At 36.6% G+C, this 21599-nt stretch overlaps 1 protein-coding gene across 2 annotated transcripts; it reads right to left on the bottom strand.

Annotated features, from left to right (window-relative positions):
* Positions 1-2974: 2974 nt before the first annotated feature.
* Positions 2975-19982, bottom strand: LOC114280817 (uncharacterized). 2 transcript variants are annotated; one of them, XM_028223218.2, is made up of 13 exons: positions 17051-19982; positions 12442-12572; positions 11450-11549; positions 11202-11334; positions 11033-11096; positions 9048-9807; positions 8080-8409; positions 6256-7266; positions 6098-6170; positions 5935-6020; positions 5518-5637; positions 4098-4168; positions 2975-3345 (listed from the first exon to the last, which is right to left on the bottom strand). In XM_028223218.2, exons 1-13 carry the CDS (start codon positions 19577-19579, stop codon positions 3288-3290), a joined length of 5466 nt encoding a protein of 1821 aa, XP_028079019.2. In that variant the 5' UTR covers positions 19580-19982; the 3' UTR covers positions 2975-3287. The 2 variants fall into 2 exon arrangements, with proteins under 2 accessions (XP_028079019.2, XP_028079020.2); XM_028223219.2 differs by having other exon boundaries at positions 12442-12561; positions 17055-19982.
* Between the last annotated feature and the right edge of the window lie 1617 nt (positions 19983-21599).

Below are 21599 nucleotides of genomic sequence, written 5' to 3'. Positions count from 1 at the left end.
TTTTTCCTATCTGAGTGACATTATCTGTTAATTTTTTTTTTATCTGTTAAAATAACAATTCAACAAGCAATCACAATTTTTTTTTTTATCTGTTGAAACAAGAGATGATCTGTGTGAAAGTGGTGATGATCTGTTAAACTAAAAACAAAATAATAAGATTGATGATTCTTAGATTTTCAACAAAAGAGACCACTTACTTGCTTGGATTAGAGAGAAGAATTTTTTTTGCTTAAAGAAGTGATTTTTCCCCTTAATTATTGTCGGAAGTATGTATATATGTATAATTCTCATCAGTAGCAGATCATAAATTTTAATAACTTGAAAGTGAAAGACCACAGGAGATGATCAACATAGCTAGTTATCTATTCAGAGAAGTAACTTTACATATTCTGATCACATCGATCAAAAAAGGAATCAACTGTTCCGAACCAGAGATCATATTTTAGATGCTTATCATCAAACAAACAACAACTAGTAGAGTAATATCAACAAGAAACAAAATAGGTGTGTTTATTTGGACGGACTGGATAAGGAATGATTGGAATTTACCAGAATGTTAATTTTGAGATATATTATCTCCGAACTATTTGATTGGGTTAGATTTACATCCCATGTTTGTTTAGTCATGAAATTAAATGTCAACAAAAGATTATTTAGTTAGATAGGATATGAATCTTAAGTTTGTTTGAGATATTATGAAAAAGGATAAATGTTCAAATGATTATTTTACCATTTTCAATTATTTATTAAGTAATAATAATATTAAATATATCTTTAATATTTTAATTATTTTTAATTAGATCAAATAAAAATTTATTTTATTTTATTTTTTACACAATTAAATAAATTTATTTTTTAAAAATTAAATATCAATAAAAATATATGTTATTTTTTAATTAAAATTTTAAATAAATTTATTTAAAAAATAATAAGATTAAATAAAACATCTATTAAAATTTAAATAATGAAATTAATAAAATATAAACAAAATTTTAAAATAAAGTATCAATAAAATATCTATAAAAGATGATGTAAAAAAATTAAATATATAAAACATCAATAAAAATTAAATAAAATAATTTTATTTTTAAATTGAGACATTTAAATCTTACTAAATATAATACATAATTAAATACTATCTAATCTCATACTACTTTTTTTTTCCCATTTGTCCCATCCTTCCTGGGATACAATAATCTAATAAATTTAGAATTGATAATCTAATGTAAAAATTTTAAACCAAACAACATATTATTAATCCGAATAAATTAATAATCCAACCACACCCTCAATCCCTCGAAACAAAAGCCACCAGTATGATTAATGATTGCTTGAATTGAAATAGCAAATCTTCAATAAATAGTAGCAATAGGACCGTCATATATGAACAAAAAACACAAAAGAGGTCACATGATTATCATCACAAGTGTGCATATATATATAATTCTTATCACCAGCAGATTGAAATTTCACCTCCGCCTCCAATGCCATGCCAGAAAGTACTGATCCACCACCACCATTACAGGTACGGCGGCGATGGGGTCTTCCAATTGGTGGACTTCACTCTTCGTCTGGTCCTTGACTCCTGCCGACAGCACCAACACCGATCTCTCGACGAAGTTGGCCTCAGATCTAGACCCGAAGTTGGCCACATCTCGGTGAAACCTTTAACCGAGGCAGAGACGATCCTCCATAGCTTATCGTAGTCCTTCAGGGGAAAGGAATCGAAGTTGAGCAAATACAAGGAAGACAACGACACAGGAGGTGGCTGCACCGGTTCCTTTATAGACTGCGGTGGCGGCGTTTGAACCACCGGCGAAGGATTCGGCTGAGCTAGAGATGCTTATGTTGCATGGTGGCATCGGAGAGGAAAGAGACAAGACCTAAGAGAAAGAGGGGGGGGTTTCGTAGGGTTGGGAAGAGAGACAGAGAGAGCAAATTGATTGTGAGGAGCATAATCTGAACAGATAAGAACAGAATTGTTCCAAACAAATAACCCATGAACTTCTTTCGGCAGGTTGGTCATTTCGCAGAATAATGTCCTTAAGACCTACTATTTAAGCGTTTCGCTCTTTGGACAAAAAGAATTTAGAATTAGATATATCGTCTAAGCGCCCATTTTTTCCTCATAAACATGGCCGTTGCAATGAAAGTATATCATTTTTTTTGCTATATATACATCAACCACCATACAATCGTTAGCCTTGGTCCTCTCATCATCTGATTCCCAAAAGGCCCAAGTGAAGAATGCACTCTTTGGGACCGGGTTCAACCGTAAGCTGTCTTTGCTTGTTTGGTTACCCTAGAATGGCTTGGTACATATGCTTGCCAGCCCCTCACAAGTTTGGATGCCGATTAGTGACTTATTTACCAAATCATGAATTTCAATTTTTTTCTTGTTCTTGTTATGACCTCCTGTAGAATCTTTTTTCAAACATTTAAACTAACCACTTTCATCTTGATTGTAATCCGGACAATTATACCTACTCTTCCAACGAAGTAGTACTTTTGCCTTTCTTCCTCACCTTTGAGAAGCAAGGCCGTGAGTTGAGGTAGGGGAAGTCTTATGTTCAAAAAAACACAAAAAAGGTGGGGAATTCTTAACTTAAGCTCCAATCAAGTATCCTGAGAACCAAGCAAGTGTGTTGAGATAGGGGAGTTCGGGTGGTTTTGTCTAATGTTATATACTTACTTTCCATTATCAAATCCCTGCTAAGGTTTCCTATGTCCTCAAACATTGATAGCCTGCTCTCAGCAACAAGCTACAAAGCTTAACTTTAATTGCAGGGCATCTTTATTTTTCAGAAGTGTGCTAAAGCGAATATTGCATTACCTTCAATGGGTAATTTAACTTGAAAATGAGTCTCGAACGCTCATACATGAAGATGGCTCCCAAGCATGCATGCTATTTCAAAAAGGCAAATTGTGATTCACATCTGCTATGATATGGCTCCTCAAAAATGCTTCACAAAGATGAAACAACACGACCACAAATTCTTGAGCATTTACTTAATAAACTATTTACACCACCCTTTTGTCATATGGTTGAAAAGCCAAAAGTTAAGATTTTTAAAAGCATCAACCAAAAAGACTACAAATTCAGTTGGATGCAGACCAGATAGATAATAACAGAACATCATCTACCTAAATTATGCTATTTTACAATACAAGGCAGTGCGCAGCAAAGATTGCCGATGCCTATTACATACCAAAGGCATCTAAAAAAAACATGTTCACACCAGCTATTGAACTAATTTCAGTTGTGGCTGTACCAATAATGAGAGCCCTCAGTTACAAAAAGCTGGTTTGTCTTGTGACTCGTCCTGCCCCACTGTGTTTGTTGAGCTGCAAGATTGCCACTGGAAACTTTTACAAAGAAGATAGATGATGAACAATGAACAATTTTGAAAAAAAAAAAAAACAATTTCGTCCATATTCTACATATAACGAAAGGTTTCTGTTGCTTTCACAAACAAACCTATGCACTTTCTTGTTCTGTCTGACGTATATTAATTTGTTGTGAAGGGATGTGTTCAAAACTCTTGAATGTGGCTTTTCAAATCACCAACCAATATGTGCTGCTCTATCATTTCAAATATATATATATATATATATATTTATATTTCTTTGAGATTTTTTGTAGGGCTGTAATCCATATGATTCATTGGTTAAACCATAACTTGTACACCCTCTTATCATCGTTACTTTTACGTAGTATTTGATGACCCAATTCAACAGTTAAAAACTGAAGGTATTAAGTGAATAAATTATGCTTAATAAACACAATTCATATTGCTCCTGTTAGAAGTATGACAAAATTTCAAGTTATAGACTACTTATCAAATGTTGAGTTCATGACATAGATATGCTCAAAGCAACTACCTTTTATCCATGAAATAAATAAAACCACTTTTAACCAATCAGCATTCTTCATCCTATTACAGTACATGGTATTGAATTGGATCCAGTAACCAATATTGCGATTATGCATTCAAAATACATCACATTTTACTCACAACCAGATGTCACACTTAGAAGCCATTTAAACATGGAAACAAGTGCAGGTAAAAGGAGATTAAAAGCAACAGAAATCTTACTCGAGTTTCAACATCAGATTTTTGGCTTCACTGACAGCGACACTTACAGCATACAGTGCCAACTTCTTCACCTATAAACAGATAGAATTGACTGTGTGAAACATCACTATTTATGTTAGGGGTGCAACTCAGGTAAGTTCGGGTGGGTTGAGAGGCTTCCCAGGCCCAAAGTCGTGCTGAGAGTTGCCTAAACTCAATAATAAATTTAACTCAATCTAGGCCTGAATTACCAATAAATTTGTGTTTTTTTTTTTTTTTTTTTTTTTTGGGGGGGGGGGGGGGGTGCACACTTTTTTTTAATAAAATTATTAATAACATATAAAACAAATAATTTATATGATGAGAAAAAGCTATAGAGAAGAAATGATGCACTGTTGTGGTGGTCTTTGTCATTTTGAGTGAGCAAAAAATAAAAAATAGGGTTCTTTTGTATTACTTGTGTACATGATATATGGGATATAATTCAGGCTTTAGGTTGCCTGATGTCTCTATCCAAGCCCTCAGTGCATTCAAAAACATGTTACCCAAGCCCTAAAAAAATTCAGGCTGGACTTGGGTTGAGTCCACCCAAATTGCACACCAAGTTTATATTACATTGCATGTGACCTCTGATTAAATATGTAAATTCAAGATTTTCCCTGAATCAAAGATGTTTTCTATGCTATGCTTATATATATGTCCTCAAAAGAATTACCAGATAATCAGGTAGTATGTATAATCACTCATAAATTGAAAGATGAAATCAGTTGCCCTTTTATGTTTTGTCAACCCAATTCATGATATGGTCCATTTATAACATATGTTAGGAGGCTTTCTATCACCTACTTCAGAGAAAAACGAATCTAGTTTTTCATTCACTATGTATACGTTCAATCTTTGATATGAAGACCAGGGATATAATGTGTCTGCAATACAAAAATAAAAAACTAGGCTTTGAACTGAAAGAAGCACTCTTACTCGCATTTTCAAGAAACCAACTTTGTACTGTTTGCAACATTTACATTTTGTATATGATTCTGATAAAAAGAGTATCATATTTAAATAGAGAAAAGAATTGGTCATGATAAAAACTTGATTTACATGGTCGCTTTCATTGCTCATGTATATTTTTTTAAGATGACGAGGATACGATAACTGTTGATATCCACTAGGGAAGGTTTGAACTATCCTAATGCTTCAGCCTAATTAAACATATATCCATAGAATCTACCAATCAAAATACACAAGCATACTGATTAACAAACTAATACACAGCATAACCAGAATGTAGAGATCAACAGATGTTTTGTTTGGTAAGATATAGACTTGTGTTAAATCATCAATTGTCTCAAGATGTTACGAAATGGGTAACCCTATTCACACCATGAAATCAAGTTACTTACAATGCAAAGTACAGGGTGATAATGCAAAGTACATGTACCTCCAATTTATCTTCCTTAGATCTATGGGTTTTTGGAAGCAATCGGAACTCCTCTGTCAACCGGATGCATTCTTGGACATTGTCAGGGGATACAAAATCGAGGGCCACTTTAATGCAGGACTGGAAAAGAAACAAGAGAACAGTAAGTCCCTGCATTGATCTTGCAAAGAGGGGAGAAGTTGGTTAATAATGAACTAAAAATGAATGGGAATGTAGATAAAGAAAGTTTCCACCTTTGTCATAGGATTTTCTGATTTTATTTTTCTGAGACATAGATTAAAGGACAGGCTTTATAGGTTTTATGGAACTAGTTCAAAAGTATAGTTTGAAAATATAAACTTATCCCCAAGAAATGAACATTGCATCATAGACTTGAAACATTAACTAGGAAAGACGAAAGCAAAGGAGTTACTTCACCTGTCTGTTTCTCACTTGATGCGGGCATCCTGCAGGAATGAACACAGCCTCTCCAAGGTATTGCTCAAATGTCCAAGGTTCTATATCTGGATAAGAAAGCCAGTATGATAAATGAATGTGAGGCATATATTAAAAAAGGTTGTGAAGATAAGCAATTTCTTACTGAATTCTTCCTTCAGCTGTTTCTTATGCTTCTCATTCAGATAAAAGGTCTGGTCATGAATAGGATGAACCACCTAAGGCAAGTGTAAAAAGTCAAGTCAGAAACTCAAGTTAAATTAGTATTGTTGAACACTAACACTAACAAGAAACAATACAGACAGAAGTCACAGGACAATTGTTGATGTGGCGAAATTCTTTCCAATGCTTCTTCAAGTATTCAATTAACTTGGGCACATCCTGCCTACGGAATATGTCCCAAACGGCACTTCCTTGTTGTACGACCTCTGAACAGTTGTTGCTTTGAAAAGTATCATCCAGTGGAACAGAATTTGTCCTCGTTGATGCTGAACTGATAAGTCTATTGCCCAAAAAGGCTGCCTCCTTAGCATCTTCACCACTGATGCGATTCATTGTCTGCAGATCACACGGTTGACAATATTTTTGATTGCTAGAAGAATCAACATAATCTTGATTTAGCAGATCTCTTAAAACCAAAGCATCTTCTGTATCATGTTTTTGAGCACAACATGATCGTTCGGTTGCAGGACAGATGGTGTTTGCATTTATTGCGTCAAATAAAGAATTCCTATCAGCAATATCCATGTGTCTGCCACTGCACTTTTGGACAAAAGATGAATTCCCATTAACAAAGTTGGTCAATATATCACATTGACCACTGTGAAGTGATGATGAGTGTCTTTGAAACTCAGGGCGTACAATATCAAAATCACTCTTCCCTTCACAATGTCTTTCTGGAAAAGTTGACCTGGATTCTTCCAATGCATGCATGTAAATGCCATTTGTCTGATCCCTTGTATTCAAATCTCCAACAGATTGCCCACTAGTATTTTGAACAGTGTGTGTTCCCAAACCAATGGAATCTAACAGGGGCAATGTTCTCTTGTCATGTTCTTCATCCAATTTCTCCAAATTTTCTGGCAAGAAAGCATCCATCTCACTGATGTCCATTTTCTCCGCATACTCAAAACCCATGTTTTCAACTTTGTCAGATTGCTTTGGTAGCATTTTATCAAGTGTGCCCAATACATCGTTTGTTCCACCATGAAGCTCAGGCAAATCTCCAGCTTCATACTTCTCCTGCAATTTTTTGATGATTTTCTGTCGCTGTGGAGCAATCTTCACCTTGGCCGTGTGTGTCAGTACATTAACCTAGACAGACATTTAAAAAGAAAACATATCATAACCTTGCGATATGAAATAGTAGGTAGAATAGCTTAAAATTTGTCGTTATGTAACAGGACAGGAATAGGAATTTGGAAGACTGGATCTATATAGGAAGAGAATGTCCAAAATATAAGTTGAAATCAACAGAATGCATGTACAAATTACCGCAATGTTAATAAGATCAGACAAACATAATAGAAGATTCTGATCAAAGAAAGCAGTTGGATTTGCACTTTCTTTCATGAGAACTTAAGACAGCAGCATAAACATGAGGAAACTTAAGTGAATAAGTTTAAAAAAAAAAAAAATCTGCAAGCATGATCAAAACCAGGACATGAATCAATGTAAATCCCTAAGATAGAAATCTCATTTTTCCCTAAATCCCATTTAAATTCAAGTACGTACATTCCTAATAATTTACAATATCTCGTGTCAGAAAAGCATACAATACATTTAAATGCTCCCATACCAACATTTGGATAAATTTCCCAATATCCTAAAATTTAGGGTCTAGGAAGGTCTGATGCTTGAACACACAACTGTACCCGATAGTCACACCCGAGTCCACGTAACATAGAAAGCAATTGTATGAGGTTATGCTATGCGCTATCTATTATCCAATCAATAAAATACAAATGCATTCACTTACAAGATTTTTTATTTGCATCATATAGTCAAAATATGTTAAAAGCCAAGGTGAGGAGGAAATACATGATGCGAGAATCATGAAGGTGGCTACAGTATTAAACAAGACTAACAAGAAAATTCAAGTAGAAGTTTTTCAGAATGAATAAGTACCGCATCAGAAATGTCGCAATGAAGTTTAGTCACTGAATCACCGCTACCAAGTTCTTCTGGAGATCCATAAGCAATATATGTTTTGGGCCCCAAGTCTGGCTTCAAAGCACCATCAGGAAGCTTTGTAGCAAAATTCAGAAGACCAGATCTGGGATGAGTATAATCACTGTAGGGAAGCATAGCAACAAATTCAGCACCATGCCTTGGCAAACATTCCTCGAATGAATTTGTTGGCGGCCAATCCTTCAGCTTCAACATCTCAGGCCACCCAGTCTGATGCCTACGACCCTCTAAATAGCCCTTGAAGAACTGGTGAATGTTAATCTCAACCTGCAGCACAAGAATAAAATATGTAATTCCATCATGATTTTCAAGTAAAGAAAAATTTTAGCTAAAACCAAACCAAACCAAGCCAAGCCAAACTAAACCTCGGGTCACAATCAAGTGGGGTTCGCTACATGAATCATTTTTCGCCATTCCACTCTGTCAAGGGCTTTATGCTCAGCAAAAAAAATATAAGTAAAATCACCAGCCAGAATATTCCACAGATTCTGTTACTTGCTAAATGCAAAACACACACTACATGATTCATCAATGTACAAACTATAGCAAACCCAACATTGTTAATTTCAATCCATAGAGTTAAACTTATAGGCACAATCATGCACAAAAACACAATACTCATCATCTTCTTCCTTAGCTAATTTTCAAATGCATCTTTGAATTTACAAAATAATAGATTAGACACACTGTAGTTGTGATTTTTTAAGTTCAAGATTTTGTGTAAAGATGCATGGTTACAACAGGTTAGATTATATATGTTTAATTGAAAAGAGATAGTGAAAGAACAAAGTAGCAAGAACATTGGCTACTAATGAGATATGCTAAGCATCATTAGAGAAAAAAATATAAATGGGCAGTGGAAAGCACAAAAGAAAAGGAGAAACCTGCATGAATCAAACACCTACCTCACACCAATCCAAGCAATCAATGGCCTTAACGGAAAAGCTCTCCTCTTTCAATTTTCTTTTTGCACTTCTGAAAGCCCTCCACATGACCATTGGTTCCCAACTAAGACCAGAAGTCTTTGCAAGTACATTTCTAACTATGACAGGTTCGCCTCTCATCCAGTGCATTTGAAAATGCTCAAACTCACTATCTTCCATGTGATCAGCATTTGGGCAGTAAAGAAAATTATCATGACTGCTCTTCCTAAAAGATGCCTGCCTTACTCCAAAATCATTCCCATCACCTCCTGCAGATCTGACAGGAAAGCACAACGAACATCCCTGAGAAAAATCAATATCTGGTGCCTGATAATTGATTGTAAGGTCCTCTGCACTCCTAATTAGGTCATCCACCCAATTAACTTCGAAGATGCGTCTCAGTGCCAATATTCCAGCACCACAACCTCCACGTCCTTTTGGAGGGCAAGGAATGCTACCATCCATCTTTGCGCTCCAATCGGGAAAGTCACCATACATATCAGCTTGATAATCATTTTCTCGGAGTGTCACTTGGCCCTCCCAAGCGTGTTTCTTTGGCTTCATGTCCATACCATGACCATAAGATCGTTCAAGCAACTGATGAATTGAAGATTCTGCTTCATTACCTCCAGGCTGAAAACCTTTTCTGAGTTCTCGACAACAATTGAGACACAGGTCATATGAACAATCAGGATTTGGGCAGGTTCTGTGGAAATTGACAATGGATGTATTGCAGTTGTCACTGTTGAATAAGAATTTGTATGTGATTACAGGTTTTCATCATTATGAATAAAAATTTGGAAAGAGCAGATATGTTCTCTAGAGAAACTTACCCAAAAAAAATGTTCTCTAGAGAATCTAAGAACTTTTTTATGACAAATCAGCTATAGCAAGATGCATGAAAAAGATAACAATCTCTCCAAGTCTCAGATAGATAAAGGATAATATTTAAAGCCACCAAAACATGATGGTAGCAAATGCAACAGTAGGTTAAATATTTGATGATATGGGATCTTTCTCCCCACTAAATGAACACTAGTGTGTGTCGATGTAATGAAACACTGTAATACCGAATGAATAAAACTGTCCGTGTCAAATGTTCTCAGCTACATTGCTAGAGATCTAGGAATAATTTTTTGCTGAAAATTTTTCAATTAATCATCAACTTCAGAGATGAACATCTTATGTTCAATCTTCTAACTTAACGCAGATTTTGTTTCTGTATGACAATGTATGAGTATTTAATGCATTAAAGAGCTACTAACGATATTTAAAGTGTTCAATGCATTAGTGATTAAAGAAATAAATCCTATCAAACAAGATATAGCATTGGAAGATGTAAATCATGCTTTTCTAGTACACAAATAACCTAGATACAATGTCAGCTCCAAGCAAAAAGTCACAGAAAGTTGCGTTCATGAAGTATGCCATGAAACTGAGCTTTATCACATCAAAAATCTACAACTCATTCAAACAAAGGTATATATGCCTGTAGGCCCTGTGAATTCAGTTTAAGGATGTCAACCTCCAAACATTAATACCTTTAGACCAATGGTCTGAGTTTGGAAAGTAAAGCCTTGCATTCAAAAGTGTAAAGACACAAATTTGATGAATTTCATATTGAAAACGACTACATTAAAGCAAAACCAAGATTTCCTTGAATGGCCTCAGCAACAATCTTAGAGTTAAAAAAGGATGACACCACCATGCTGCTAATGCCGCTGTCAAAAACCAAATCTTTTTGTATGTGTAAGTGAAAATAAAATTGATACAAGGTGGCAAAATACTTGGTTTGTCCTGGATTTCAGCTAACAATGACTATGAGATAGCTTGTGGTGCTTCCATTCCACACACTGTGAAAGGTCAAGCATTAAGTCTGACCCATGGCCACCGACAACAAATGCTAAAACACTAATGACAAAACAGCTATCCCTTAAATGAACACCCATTGTGAGCATGATAAATACCAGTAGACTCTGTCATCTTCATCAAGTATAGACTTCTCTATATCTGCTTCTGTCAATTGAATACCTGCACAACAAAATAAAGAAACACACTGGTAAATATTCTAACCATAATTATACACAAAGAATGGGTATCCTCCATCTTAAGTGATCATATTAAATTTTTCAGTACCGCGTATGCCAGCTTCCACATCTAGCTCAGAATTCTGTTCTCCTTGGATGTGCCTGAGAAGAGGCAGAGTTTTGTGTAGCAAATAAAGCGATCTTTGCAATCTGATATTCTCATCTGCTTCTTTGAGACTAGCCTATTACAACCAAATTGTTTTGAATATTATGCAAACTGCATTAAGGTAAAGATACATAAAATAAAAAGGAAACTTTAAAAATAAATAAAATAAAATAAAAATTGGAGTAACATGCCTTCACAACTACATCGGCTTGAAGGCAAGCCCTACAATTACAATTGCCATGACAAAATGGGCATGCTTTCTCAATTTCCTCCTTTGTTCTCTCTGGGTACCTATTTCATGCATTTCAAAACATTTATACAACAATTAGATATACCCAATTTATATTGACAACAAAAATCCGCAACAAAAGATTGTACACAGCATATAAAATATTCAGCAGGAGCAGCTAATAGGCCCCACATCTTTCACCATCTCATCCATTTTTTTATTACAATTTTACCCCAACCCTACACACCGCCACCAGCAGCTCCAGCTACCTCCCTGCCAATCCCCACCCCCCCGTCCACCCCTCTCCAGCACATCCCCACCACCCTTGTCCCTCCCCCAGCCTCCTTTCCCTCCTGATGCCCCACACCCCCAATCCAGATCTAGATCTAGATCTTCTTCTTTCTTCTTCCCAGATCTAGATCTGGATTGGGAGTTCGCTGCAAGGGAGGGGATCGCGGCGAGGGAGAAAAAGAAGGGGGTGGCGCCAGAGGTGGGCTGAGATAGATAAGGTTGGTGATGAAGGTGGAAAGGGGTAGAGGGCTGTCGAGGAGGAGAGGGGCTATGGAGGGGGGTCTACAGTGGGGTGGGGGGTCGCCAGTGGGGGCTGCTGAAAGAAGGGTTGCAGGGTGGGGTTCCAAAGAGAGGGTAGGGTTGGGAGTATGATGGGTGCTCCAAAAAAAAAATAAAGGTAGGAAGCAATTTTAGGGTGTGGGGGCATTTAGCAGCACCCTATTCAGCCCTTTTAAATGTTTGCAAAATGGACTCAGTCAGACCATTTACTTGCATTGTCTAGCTCTTAAGCTTGAAATAATAAAGAAAATAATTATATTCAAACAATTAGAAAATAAAGTTTTAGTTTCATATCTTATACATTCCATCTCTACCAAATTTGAGAAAGACTGAGATCAGTTTAAATAGTTTTACTAACAAGCAAGCTTTAGGATTTCGCATTACCACTTTGCAAGGCACTCATAGCAATAGCGTTTCCTATTGCAATTTAAACAAAAGACAACACGACTCTTATCGCTCCTCAAGCATTGGTGACACATCAAGCTTCCCTGCTCTTTTCTCCAACTGTTAGCATCCTAAACCAGAAACCTTATTAGAATGAAAGAAAATCTGCAAATGCATAATCTAAAATAATCACATTTGGAAACTATTTTTTCAATATAACAATAAAAAATTCACTAACAAAAAATAAAAAATAAAAAAAAATTATTAAAAGAAAGAAAGTTAGTTATGCTTTTCCTTTTTTTGGCTCTTCCCTCTTCTGGGGAGGAAACTTTTTCCCTTTGAAGATTTAAGCTTTAAATGTTCTCTTTTTATTACTAGTAATTTGCATAAATAGAATAACAGAACCTATGAAGCACCGATACTTCAAAATGGCTGTTGTGTTTGTGTCGGACACTTATAGAACACTGACAAGCTGGGGACATGTGTGTCCACTTATGAAGCATGAACACTCCAAAATTAGTGCCGTGGCGGTGTCCGACACAGGGACACACCGGGGACACATATGAGACACGCCAGATGGCCTGTCCCTTTAATTTAATGATTTTTTTGTAGGAGACACGCGTGTCCATATGGGGACACAGCATGGGACTCAGCGGGGCTACTCTTCTTTTTCTTTTGCCTCTTATTTAGTACTTTTGTGAAGAATATTGTTAGATATTGAATGTTTTCTCCTTCTCATTGTAGGTCTTGTTATCATTTATTATGGCTTTTTTGTGAATGGACGATCTATTAATTTGTTTAAATGTAGTAGTTATATTTATTGAATCAATGTTATTATGTTAGTATTTGTTAATTTTGATTTAGAATGAATGTAATATGAATCTACATAACACACACAAATATAAAAAAATAAATGTTAGAATTTACCATCACCTACCACCACTACCACCTCACCTACTCCACTAAACCTAACCCACTACACCACTACCACCTCACCTACTCCACTAAACCTAACCCACTACACCACTATCACCATCCACTACACATCATCCACTACACCTACATCTATATAAGGAACCATTTGTAATAGACAGAAAATATCAATATATCAATCAATAATACAATTCTCTATTTCTCTTTATACATCAATTCTAACATGGTATCAGAGCAAGGTTGAGAACCTAGTAATTCCGCTTCACCGGCGGGCGGCAGCCTCGCCTTGGCCGCCCGCCGGACCTCTACACATATCCTGACTCCGCTGTAACTTCATCTTCCTCTCCTCACTATTGAAGAACTCTGCTATTAGTCCTCTTCTTTCTTTCTTCGTCACATCGGCCGAGCCTTCACACCGCCGCTGCTGATTTGATTCTTGATGACTTCCTGAACTCGAGTTCTGATGATGTTCTGACCTTCGTTGCTCCTCTTTCAATTTTTTGCTCTGCCACCCGAATATTCTCTTTCACAGAATCATTATTTGGATCCAATTCCAAGGCTTTCAAAAATCCTTCGTCGATAGCATCTCTGTAGTTCCCCTGTTCTGCAGTCACGAACAAGCCAATCACGCCGCATACCATTCTTTCCGGATGCAGCTACCCAAGTGTCTACTTGCACTACATCACCCCCAGTAGGATAGCGCTCTACCAGAACCTGCATTTTAGTGACCACCCAAATCAGGTTTTTTTTTTGCACATCTCCGGAGTTGAACCAAAGCCATCACCCAGAAGTCCTACACTCTTCACGTGATTAAGAGCTGTTTCCTGCAAATGCTTCTGCGTATTGATGGACCTAGGTTCTAAGTTCTGTGGGCTGATATGTTCTATTATAATATATTATATTATTATAGTATGGTATATTATATTGGTCATTATATATCCAGCTGGTTTTGTAAGCAATATGTTCTATTATAATATATTATATTATTATAGTATGATATATTATATTGGCCATTATATATCCAGCTGGTTTTGTAAATAAAATAAAATAAAAAAAAAAAAAAAGCTCTCCCTCTCAGCATCACACGGCATGCCTTGGGAGATGAATACATACTCACATGCTTCTGTCTCCCACATGCAGCAGCAGAGGGAAAAGGGCAACTTTACTTATTTATTTATTTCTTTCTTTATTTATTTCTCTCTTTCTTTCTTTATTTATTTTTTTCTTTTCATTCCTTTATTTATTTATTTGTTTGTTCATCCACCGCCCACGTCCCTCACTTTCTTTAAACTCACTTTTTATTTTATTCTCTACTCAACCTACCCATCATTCTTTTCCCCACTACCAAACATTATACTAGCCTTCATGGATTCCACTGGCTTCCACCACTTCATTTTATTTATTATGATTATTCTTATTTTCAAAAAAAAAAAAAAAACAAAAAAAAAAAAATCTTGCTGATTCACAACTCTTGCTGATCCACCACTTCGTTTTATTTTTTTTATTATTATTATTATTATTATTATTATTATTATTTTCAACAAAAAAAAAAAAAAACAAAAAAAAACCATTCACACCCACCTCGGTTTTCATTCCACAAACTTGTCATTTTTTTTCATGACGGGATCAACCCCGATCAGCATTTTACACCCAAAAAAAAAAAAAAAAAAAAACACACAAAACAACCACATCCACAGGCAGGATTTTTCTTCTCTACTCTGCCGCCGGTCTCTTCTTCTTGCTTCCGTCCTGAGCGGCCCTTGCCGGTATTGCCTCCGTGTTTCCCACTCCACTGGGCATGATCACTACTCCCTGCTCCTCCACTGCAGCATATGGCGGCCCTTCAAATCGGAACATAACGGTGGCCTTCCGCTTCAGCTCCTTATTTTCCGCCTTTAGCACACTAATCTCTGCTCGCGCATCCTTATACATGCGTTGGAGCAGAGCCAGCTGGGAGTTTAACTGTTGCACCTCATTTGTCCTGCTCTGCAGCTGGTGCGACAAATTTGTGACCGCCGTCATGGTTTCCACGCATGACTTCAGAGTATACTGATTGGCCTCAACAAGGGTACGACATGACCCCATAAACTGTCTTCTACAACGGTCCGACATGACCCCATAAACTGTCTTCTACATCGGTCTGACACCACCATACAGTGTCCTCTACCACGTTATGACACCCCCATACAGTGTCATCTACAACGTTATGACACCACCATACAGTGTCTTCACCAACGGTCTGACACGACCATACAATGTCTCCTATCCTTTTTTTTTTTTATGTATTTTCTTGTTTTGTTCTTCTCTTCAAACTCAAGTTGGTTAGTTTCTATCCTCCTTGAGTTTGCGGGGGCTGTTAGAATTTACCATCACCTACCACCACTACCACCTCACCTACTCCACTAAACCTAACCCACTACACCACTACCACCTCACCTACTCCACTAAACCTAACCCACTACACCACTATCACCATCCACTACACACCATCCACTACACCTACATCTATATAAGGAACCATTTGTAATAGACAAAAAATATCAATATATCAATCAATAATACAATTCTCTATTTCTCTTTATACATCAATTCTAACAATAAATAAAATAAAATTCACCATGTCTGTGTCCCCATTTTTTGAAAATTACTGTGTCCCGTATCTGTGTCCGTGCTTCATAGATGTCCACATGGCGAACAGGCCAGAAGGCATGTTACTGTTTTTAATTACTATTTGTTGCAGTACACTTTGAGGACACTTCACAAACACGCGTCCTGTGTTTAGACATGCTCAAGACACCTTTGTGAGTTTCTTTTTTATAATTTCAGAAAAACCAATCTGGAGTCACAGTAAAATACATGGAAATATATTTATTTTTTTTAAAAAAAAAATTTGCCATATCCCCATAGTGTTTGTCTGATTTATTCAAAATTGTCGTGAACCATGTCTGTATCGATGCTTCTTAGAACATAACAGAATACAAGCCACTGCAAAAGCATATAAAATAATGTGTGACAACTTACAAAGATAAACTCAAAGAACATTTTGCAGATATGAGCATGCATCTCAAACAAATTTCTTGCACTGATGACATGGGGTGTATTGATTATATTTTATTGCAGTCAGTTTGCAAATTTTTATAATGGCCTATCCCCAATTGCGTTCCAAGTCGATGATGGTTGTCGTTCAATGCCCAAATATTTCTTTCTGAATGGAAAAGGTTTCTATTTTAGTATCCTAATAAATGTCCATGTAGGATGTGGATTATACATTATTGGAAATTATTCAGTAATCTTTAAGCTTTATTTGTGGTGGTCTGGAATCTAGTCCAATTGGAAAGCCTGTTGAGAAAACAACTGGCAGTTTCCATTGGTGCAGAATTAACTGGTAACTAAAATATTAAGTCAGGTCTAGATGTTCCAACATTAGATCCACAGTATGGACTGTATCTTGCTTATAAAAAGGCACTTTTTGTCAAATAATCTGAGCTCATAATGTGCCTTTGGCATTGTTCCTGTTCAGCTTTACTATTTTGGATGACATTTAACCCCTAAATTTTTCAGGTTCAGTATAATGTGCCCTTGACCCCTAAATTTTCCATCCATTACATAAGTAAATATAAACAAGCTTGACCAAATTAGAAATCAAGAAGAGATGAATAAGTTGGGAAGAACTCACTGACAATCCGGAATTCACCAAGCCCTCCGTGGATTTTTCCTCATCTGTGTTCATGGATTTGTAACATTCATCAACATTTTTTCTTGGTCTTCCTCTACGCCTTTTTTGAGTACTCCTAGATTGAGCCAATAGATCTCCAGCATCCTTGTTCGTAACCGAATCTTTTTCCTCTTTGTTAGAGCAATTCAGGACTTCACCAGCAATAATTAACCGCGGCGTCTTCAGCTTCTTCATAGATCCCTTTGGTTGGCGAAGCTTTCGCTTTGTAGTTACATTCTCCTCTCCTTTATCATTTTCATTGGAAGTTTCAGTCACTTGGCCCAAATCTCCGTTACTAGAAAGAATTGGTTTTTCACTTCTTGAGTCAGAAGCTACATTCTCATCTCCGCCATGATTGTTTTGGGTGCCAGCATCTCCATTAGCACTAATGATTGGATCTTCATCCTTTACACAATGAGACACAACCCCAAATCCGCCATCATTTTTGTGAGCAAATCCATCATCCTGGCTCTGATCTTCTTTATCAGTAGCCATTTGAGTCTCAATCTTGGAAAGCTGGTCCACCTCTCTACAATCATTTCTGAAGCCAACAATTTTGCCAGCCTCAGTAAAAGCAACGAATAACTTCTTTCTATTCTTTGAACCTTTAGGCCGCCCTCGCCTATCCTTCTTCTTAACAATGCCATCTCCACTGTCAATGCTGCTGCCAAATCCCCATGGCATTGCTTGATTTTCTTCAGATGGAAGAATTTTCTTCTTGCCCGTTGAACCCTTTGGCCTGCCTCGCCCCTTCTTGCGCATAACAATAGCACTTACACCAGCATTAACGGCAACTTTAATTCCATGAATTCTCTTCCCCTTAGGTCTTCCTACACATTTTTTTTGAGTAGTGCTAGATTGGACCAATAACTCCCCAGCATCCTTGTTCATAACCAAACCTTGCTCCTCTTTGTTAGAACAATTCAAGACTTCACCAACAATAATTACCCGCGGCTTCTTCTTCGTAGATCCCTTTGGTCGGCCAAGCTTTCGTTTTGCAGTTACATTCTCCTCTCCTTTATCATTTCCAATGTAAGTTTCAGCCACTTGACCCCAATCTCCATTAGCAGAAAGAATTGGGTTTTCACTTTTTGACTCACAAGCTACATTCTCATCTCCGCCAACATCTACATCAGCACAAATAATTGGTTCTTCATTGTTTACCCAATGTAACACATCCTCAACTCCATCACCAGGCCCATTAGCTTCAACAATCAACTTCTTTTCATTCTTCGAGTATGAACCCTTGGGCCACCCACGCCCATCCGTCTTCTTAACAATCCCATCTCCACCGTCAACACCGCTTCCAAATTCACAACCCATTCCTTCATTTTCCTCACCCAGAGGAATTATCTTCTTGCTACCCTTTGGCCTGCCTCGTCCAATTTTCTTCCTATTCGTTGAACCCTTTGGCCTGCCTCGCCCATCCTTCTTCTTGACAACCTCACTTCCACCAACACTAACAACCGCAACTTCAACTGACATTTCTCCAAATTGCTCATGAATTTCCCTCTTTTTCCTCCAACCCTTAGGCCTCCCGCGCCCATCCTTCTTCTTAACGACCTCATTTCCCCCAACATTAACAACAGCAAATTGAACTGACGGTTTTCCAAATTCTTCGAGAGTTTCCTTCTTTTTCCTCCAACCCTTAGGCCTCCCGCGCCCATCCTTCTTCTTAACAGCCTCATTTCCCCCAACATTAACAACCTCATTTCCCCCAACATTAACAACAGCAAATTGAACTGACGGTTTTTCAAATTCTTCAATAGTTTCCTTCTTTTTCCTCCAACCCTTAGGCCTCCCGCGCCCATCCTTCTTCTTAGCAACCTCATTTCCCTCAACATTACCAACAGCAACTTCAACTGACATTTCTCCAAATCCTTCATGAATTTCCTTCTTTTTCCTCCAACCCTTAGGCCTCCCGCGCCCATCCTTCTTCTTCTCAACAACCTCAATTTCTTTGCTACCAGAGGGGTTCCCAAACTGATTAATGCCTTCAATGGGTATGCCAAACAGCCGCTGAACTTCTCCACCATCAAGAATCTTCGTTTGACCATGACCTCCTTCGCCGCCAAGACCGATCTCTGTACCTACAATTTCACCGGAGGGTCCCTGAAATGGTTCAGAATTAGGGTTCAGACTAGCTACTCCGTCGGGGGCTCTGCCGGAGATACCCTGAATTCCTTCACCCCCAAAAATTGAAACTTCATTTCCACCAAATTGGGTTCGAATCAACCCATCATAGAGAACAGGACCGCCATTCTCGACGTTGAATTCACTGAACCAAGCCAGAACCGGGTCATCCCCAACCACCGAACTCTCAACACCTCCAAACAAACCGTAATTCTCGACGGAAAGTTGGTTCGGACCTCGATTATCACCAGCATTTCCACCAAACAGATCCTCAACCAACATCTCCGCCGCCGCCGGATTTTGTTGCGATTCCGGCATATTGACCCCCGCAGCACCGCCGCTCGCCGCCGTCTTCATGAGCCCTAAAACCACTAACTCACCCAATCAATTTCCTTTCTTTGCATCCGTAGTTGAACTTCTTCTACTCATCGTCTTCATCAAAAAACCCTAGAACACAACAGCACAAATGAAGCGTATACATAACAATTAAATGGCATTTACGAACCGCATTAAAGGAAAGAAAATAAATTAGGGGATTTTGGAACCCATCATAGAATCATAAAATGGAATTGAATTTTGAATTTAAAGTAGAATAGAAATGAATGAATGAATGAATTGATTGGTTGAGTTGCTTTGTATTCCCACTTTGATGGTTTTTTTTTTTTTTTTTTTTTTTTTTTTTTGATTTTGAGAATCCAGCACACAGTATCACTACTAGTCTGTATGCTATACTATACTGGGTTTTGTGAAACAAGATAGATATGTACTGCAGTGTGGGGTCCACTTTTTGGGTTTATGTTGCTTGGGGTCCACTTTGTCTGTCCTATATGGAAGGAAGGAAGCCAAACAGGTTGGGTTGGTGTGTAGTAAATTGTAGCTGTTCCGTTGGAGGTAGACTCATCAGATTTTGATCGCACGGTTATGATTTAAAGGAGTTCTATGATGCTGATGATGTGGGTATGGGCTGACCAAAACACTGCACGGGTGCCAGGTAAACGTCCATATACACTTTATTTTGAAAGGGGGAATTTTAACAAAATTATTACTATATATATATATATATATATTCGTGCTTGAAGGTAGGATGAAACTATTGTTAAAATGAAAATGTAATTAAATATAATAATATTGAGTTAAAATAGAATTTATTTAATTTGTTATAAAAAAAAATTTTGAGGTGAATATATAAATAAATGATTTGTATGGTTTTGAATTTTTAAATAAATTTTATAATTAGATTTTTTGTCAAACTTAAATTTTATTTGGTTGTATATATTAAAAATAATTTTTATAAATTTAAAATCCAAAGCTTACTTGGTTTTGGAGTTTCCAAAATCAGTTTTTAACTTTTTAATTTTTAATTTGTATTTTATTATTTTTAGTGAGCTTTTTAAATATTTTAATCAATATTTTTTCACTTTTTAATCCACTCAATCTAAATACTTTGCAAAATTATAAAATTTAGAGAGATGTAACTTAATAAAAAAAATTAGACCCTCCTTATCTGTACTGCAAACTTAACGATAAACATATAAAAACTGTCCAATTGAATTTAATAATAAGTTTTGCTAGAAATTTTTATTTTTAACAATAAGCAAGTTTCAATAATATCATTGTGATTGATATAGTATTTGAACTTAAATTCTCAACGCAAAAAAAAGATGCGTTTTTGTTCGTTAAACAAAAATTTAAATGGCAAAAAATGGCGGTGTATATGATTAGCAGTGGTGGAGGCATGATGAAAATTACTACAATTTATCAAGAAAACGTGAAAATAGTGATGACACAAATGCAAACAAAGACCATATCACCAAATATTTACTATTGTAGTATTTTTATTTTTTTAACCCACCTGCAATTTGCAACAGAAAATAAGCACTTTATTACCCCAGCCAATAACAGTACCCAAATAAATTTCTATATTCCAAATTTTTTTAGAGAGTGAGTTTTGGTTGAAACAAATAAGAGAGATCTCATGCCTATAGTTTTGCATCAATTTTAATCTAATGGTTGAAATCTACCAATTTTTATGGTTTGGTGGTCACTTTACAGTGCATAAAATTAAATAAATAAAAAATAAATAAATTGTACGCTACTTGGTAAATAAATCAATTTAAACATAGATTTTCAAAATTTATAGGTAAACAAAATAGTGAAAAGTAAACACATAAATGCTACGTAAAATTCAAGCGCAACAAAAATGTAAGATTTTAAACAAATAATAAAATGTAAGTCCTACAACACATAAACATATCATAAAAACCAAACGAAATACGCCAGCCAGTGCTTAGAAAAAAATAAACAACAAATTAAGCACCAGCCGGTGCTCTACAATACAAAGAAAATGCCAAATAACAAATTAAGCACATCAACCAAT

Source organism: Camellia sinensis, chromosome 8 (assembly GCF_055761805.1).
Source record: "Camellia sinensis isolate YWXY chromosome 8, ASM5576180v1, whole genome shotgun sequence".
Taxonomy (NCBI): Eukaryota; Viridiplantae; Streptophyta; class Magnoliopsida; order Ericales; family Theaceae; genus Camellia; species Camellia sinensis.
This window is presented reverse-complemented; position numbering and strand designations above follow the sequence as displayed.